The 4983-nt window shown below is 36.4% G+C and overlaps 1 protein-coding gene across 1 annotated transcript; it reads right to left on the bottom strand.

Annotated features, from left to right (window-relative positions):
• Positions 1 to 1334: 1334 nt before the first annotated feature.
• On the bottom strand, positions 1335 to 2279 carry LOC105817550 (olfactory receptor 13H1-like). Its single transcript, XM_012653262.1, has one exon. It carries the CDS (start codon positions 2277 to 2279, stop codon positions 1335 to 1337), a length of 945 nt encoding a protein of 314 aa, XP_012508716.1.
• Positions 2280 to 4983: the final 2704 nt, after the last annotated feature.

The raw sequence follows: 4983 nt of genomic DNA, 5'->3' as shown, positions 1-4983 counted from the left end.
GTACCTAGGTCTCATTATGTCATGCCAATACATGTATCTGAATAGCAAAAATTAGGAGCTAATTATTAATGTAGTTTGGTAAACACGATTTTTGAAAAACACAGGACACGGGGGAGTAAAAAAGAGGGACTTAATGTTTAAAAAAGTTGGAATGTAGGGTTTTTGTTTGTTTTTCTTAGAACCTGGAAGGATCAACCTTTACAAAGATATCTGAAAAAAAACAAAAAACAAAAACAAGGATAGGAAATACTGTGACTGGAGAGCCATCTATTCAAGAAAAGGCTGCGAGAGGAAAGAAAGTTTTAGAAGGAAGACATATATGTCTACCTTCTGAATGTTCTATAACAGAAGAATTCTGGAGTCAGCTGGTCAAAGTTAAAATGAGAAAAACAATGAGCAAGTTACCATGATATAAAGTATCAAATAAATGTTGGCTACCTACAATAGAGAGTGTATATGTCATCTTATTAAATGGGGAAAAAGGAGAAAAATAATTATAATCTTGGCCATGAAGACTCTTGGAAAGAGCAGAAATGCTAAAACTCATAAATGTGTATGAGAAGTGGGAGTTGAAATGGCCAGAGGATTGCTAAAGCACATCATGGAAGAGAAGGCAGAGAAATAGGAGAAGGCAAAAGAATAACAATTACAGTTTAGATATTTTTATAAGAAATTGATATGATACAAATTTAATATTTATAGAAGCAATGTTTGAGAAAAGATTTATTAATATTTAAAATATGCAAAATACTTTAAAATAAAAAATTATAAGCATAAACTGACTTATTTATAAGCACTTACTAAAAGATAAAGTGCTTTACATACGAAAGCTACTTCTTGCCATTAGATGTTATCACCTAAATGTGGGAATTGAGGGACCATTTGTCCAGTAGGTTTAAATTGGGGCAGATGCCTATAACATGTGATATGAGGAACAAATGCTGTATTATGGTTCTGTAACCACTGTCTTGTATATGAATTTTATCCACCTTGTGTGATAAGTACAAATAATATGTTTGCTTAGAAAAACTTGTGGCTTATGCCCCAGAGAAAAAGCTTTCCTTGATGATTTACTATAACTGTTGTACTCAACTTCACATACCTACTACTATTCTCTCTGTGAACTGTTGTGGGCACATTCATGGCTTTAGGTCTTAATGTGGCTTGGCAATATGTTAATATTCATGGTCAACTTGTTAATGAGTGCCTAGTGGTGACCATGGAGAGAATACTCACCAAGATTTTTGTTGTTGTTTGTTTTAAAAAAACATGAAGTGAAATAATGAGTCAAGTTTTTGTTGTTTTTCCTGCACATTGGAGAAGTTTAAAGAGAGCTATGAGGATTTTTCATTTCCTTTGGCTAAATTCCTAAGTGCACCTTTTACATCCTTATTTCTCAGGGTATAAATGAGAGGATTTAACATGGGAGTAACTGCTCCATAAAATATTGAGATAACTTTGTCTTCCTCCTGGGATTCCTTTGACTGAGGTTTCAAGTACATGTAGATGGCTGTTCCATAAAATATAGTGACCACAGTAAGATGGGATCCACAGGTGGAGAAAGCTTTGAGCCTGGCTTCCACAGAACGGATCTTCAGCACAGCAGCCACAATGCGGAAGTAGGAAATGAAGATGAAGGTGAAAGGCAGGGGCAGGGTGAACACACTGATTACCAAACCCAGAATCGGACTAACAGGGGTGTCTGAACAGACGAGTTTCAGCAGGGCCTGGATCTCACAGGTAAAATGGTTTACGACATTGTGTCCGCAATAACGAGCAGGAATTGCAATGACTGGTGTGACTGCTACTAAGAAGGCACTGGTCCAGGTTCCCAAGGCCAGCTGTGTGCAGACCTGATTGTTCATAATGATAGTGTAATGCAGGGGATTAGAGATTGCAACAAACCTGTCGTAAGCCATGACAGCAAGGAGGAGACACTCCGTCATCCTCAGAAAGAGGGATGTGGTCATCTGGGCATAACAGCTGGTATAGGAGATGGTGGGGAAGTCCCTGAAACATTGGGCCAAGACATACAGCTCCCAGCTGGTGGAGTAACAGATACCAAGGAAGGATAAGTTACTGAGAAAAAAATACATGGGAGTATGAAGTTGAGAATCCCATCTCACTACAACAACAATAAGGCTATTCCCAAACATCATGACCAGGTAGAAAAACAGTAGTCCTGAGAAGAAGGCAGGCTGGATTTGAGGGTGTTGGGAAAATCCAACAAGAATGAATTCAGTCATTTCAGAGGCATTGTCTCTCTTCAGACTGCCCATTTACTCTTCTCAATTGCTGGGAAAGGAGACAAAACATAATGTTATCTACATGAAGAAATAAGAGGAAGAGCATCTCAATAACCTGTTACAGTTCATGTTCTGGAGCTCTAAATATTGTGTGTCATTTGTTTTACTGGGTTAGGTTTGTCTGTTCAAGTATCCAATGGTGGAAATATATGTTCTTTTTGCTTTTCTGTCTTATAGAGACTTATATGGCCAGGGGAGACTGATTAAGTTACATGGACTGTTAGAGCCCAAATACAGGTACTTATATCTGATCAAGTAAGACAATCATAAACAGAGTCAAACAGAATTTTTACTCTCATAAAGGGGCATAGCTAGATGATTGACTTTACCCTTGACCCCCCCGCCCCCAAAAGAGGCAAATATGCTACCTCTCCCCATCTAAAATGTGTTTATCAGTTTTATTTAAGTTGATTTACTAATTTAAGAAATAATTTGAAAATTTAAACTCAAGAATTCAGTTGTGAATGCTTGAAATACTTTTTTACTTTTCAACCTTTTTTTGTTTCTTATATGTCATATTAGAACCACTTCTGGATGGTAAATTGGAAAGTGTCTACGTAGCTAAAGGAATCAGCCAATTCAATGGAAAAACACCGTCAGCCAAATGGACATGCAATAAACCGAGCAATTGGTGGATTTACTGAAATCTCACTCTTTGTTCAATCGTTCTGACATCTATCTTCAATTCACAGAAGCTTACCATGTGCGGATCCTACCATCTCCATATGGTTGCAAACAAGAGTTCAAAGAGTGATGAGAAAATCTTATTAGATGAAAGATTCTGTGAAGGCTATAGTTATCAGAAATTGTGAAGAGGGACAAGGCAAATTTTGAATGCACATTTCCAGAAGTGTTAAAAAAGAAAAGACAGAGCCCTGTCAGTTATATATGATTTTAGTAAGGAGTGAAAGAGTTGACTAATTGAAGTCTGTTTTGGCTTTAAGATTTTCTTATTTAGACACAGCATCAGTCTTTCCATACCGTATATTTATATTAGTGCTGTACATAATTGGATAATTCTTCATACCGAAAAGGCAGTATGTCGAAATACAGAAAGAAAGCAAGGGAGCCAGCTGGATCTAAGCCTGAATTCTGGTTCAGCCACTAAAGAACAACACAATCTTGAGAAAGTCAGTTTCCTCATATGTGAAATGGGAATATCACTAGCCATTTGTAGGATTGTTACAACAATTAGATGAGATAATTTCCATAAAGATCCTAGCACAGTGCCTGACACATTTATAGCCACCTGAGATACTTCAGCTCCCTTCCTGCTTTCACGCCTGTTGTAGACTTTCCTTACAGTTTGGATTTCATCTTTGTAAACATGTGCCAAAATGTCATTTCATCCTACCTTTCCTTGTAAGGTTATCACATTACCAGAAACAATACAATCTGAAGTTTTAGGTTTGAGTAACAACTAAAGAAAGTTTGACTATGTAAGTCATTAAAATTTCTTCCTGATGGTAGGCGGGAAAGACACATAAAGAGATGAAAATTACTCACTGACTTAAGGCTGGAGGACAGCAACAGAGGAGTGCACCTCATTCATAACAGAAGCATTTTGCAGTTGGCGACACCCCCACAAATGACTAATCTCTAAGAAGAAATTTGATTCCTTCAACTGCAAGGAAAAGAAGTTTAATACAAGCAGCTGTGGTAATAAATCTTCCTATCAGTTGTGGTTATAAGGCTGGAAAATCTTGAGTTAACTGTGTTGGTGAATCATACACATTTATCTCTACTTGTTTAAATATCTTTTTCTTTTATTTACACAGAGGTGGCTTGTACTAAGGCTATCATGAAAGGTTGGTGTCCAAAAGACAATAAAAAATTCATTCTCTAGCATACATAATAATAATATAGATGCAAGTTCATGACATGCAGTTTTTCTTTGCCTGTGCAAATATTAAAATGATATTTCTTCTTGTAGTATCCAAAATTCTGTTACTTTGTTACCAGACACAGAAAAATAAATTGAGGAAATTATCCTTTCTGAATATTAATACATCGAGATACTTTAAAAATATTGCTATTTGCCAAAGTATAGTCTACTTAAGAACCAAAAATATTTAATCAACATAAAAAGGAGCCACAATTCAAATGCAACAGTGAGCTTTGGAAATTTGGATAATCTTGTGTTGTTTTAAGAATTGATGACCTCAGTTTTAAAGAAAAGTTTCCACTTTGGGGACTTACGGGATGTCCCTGCTTTGCAATTAAGTCTCACAATACAAACAGAGGGAGAAAAAACAAAGGAGGAGGAAGAGACATCTGCTATATTTAGCTCATTAAAATAAAGTTCATTTTCCTTCTGACTTGGTTAATGACAATTTCAGTGAATGTTCCTTATAGCAATGATCCTGATCAGTAAATATTGTGGTGGGGGTGGCGGGGGGAACCAGAGCTAGTCTTTCTAAAGGAGAGACTTTCTTCTGTCTGGGCAGTTCTTCATTCTTTCACTTTCTTTTCTGCTTACAAGTTAAATGTTTAAGTAGTGCTATGAAGATTAATATTGAGGAATTTTGGAGACTAAGATGTTCACCATAGTATGACGGTGGAACAACTTTTGTGTCTGCCGGGTCCTTTGAATGATAGCTATATTGATCAATCATGTTCTCTCCTAAGTATGATTATGCATGAAACAGAGAGTAGACACAGTTTTATTTTTGTTTAG

This window comes from Propithecus coquereli, unplaced genomic scaffold (genome assembly GCF_000956105.1).
Source record: "Propithecus coquereli isolate 6110/MARCELLA unplaced genomic scaffold, Pcoq_1.0 Scaffold42, whole genome shotgun sequence".
Lineage (NCBI taxonomy): Eukaryota > Metazoa > Chordata > Mammalia > Primates > Indriidae > Propithecus > Propithecus coquereli.
This window is presented reverse-complemented; position numbering and strand designations above follow the sequence as displayed.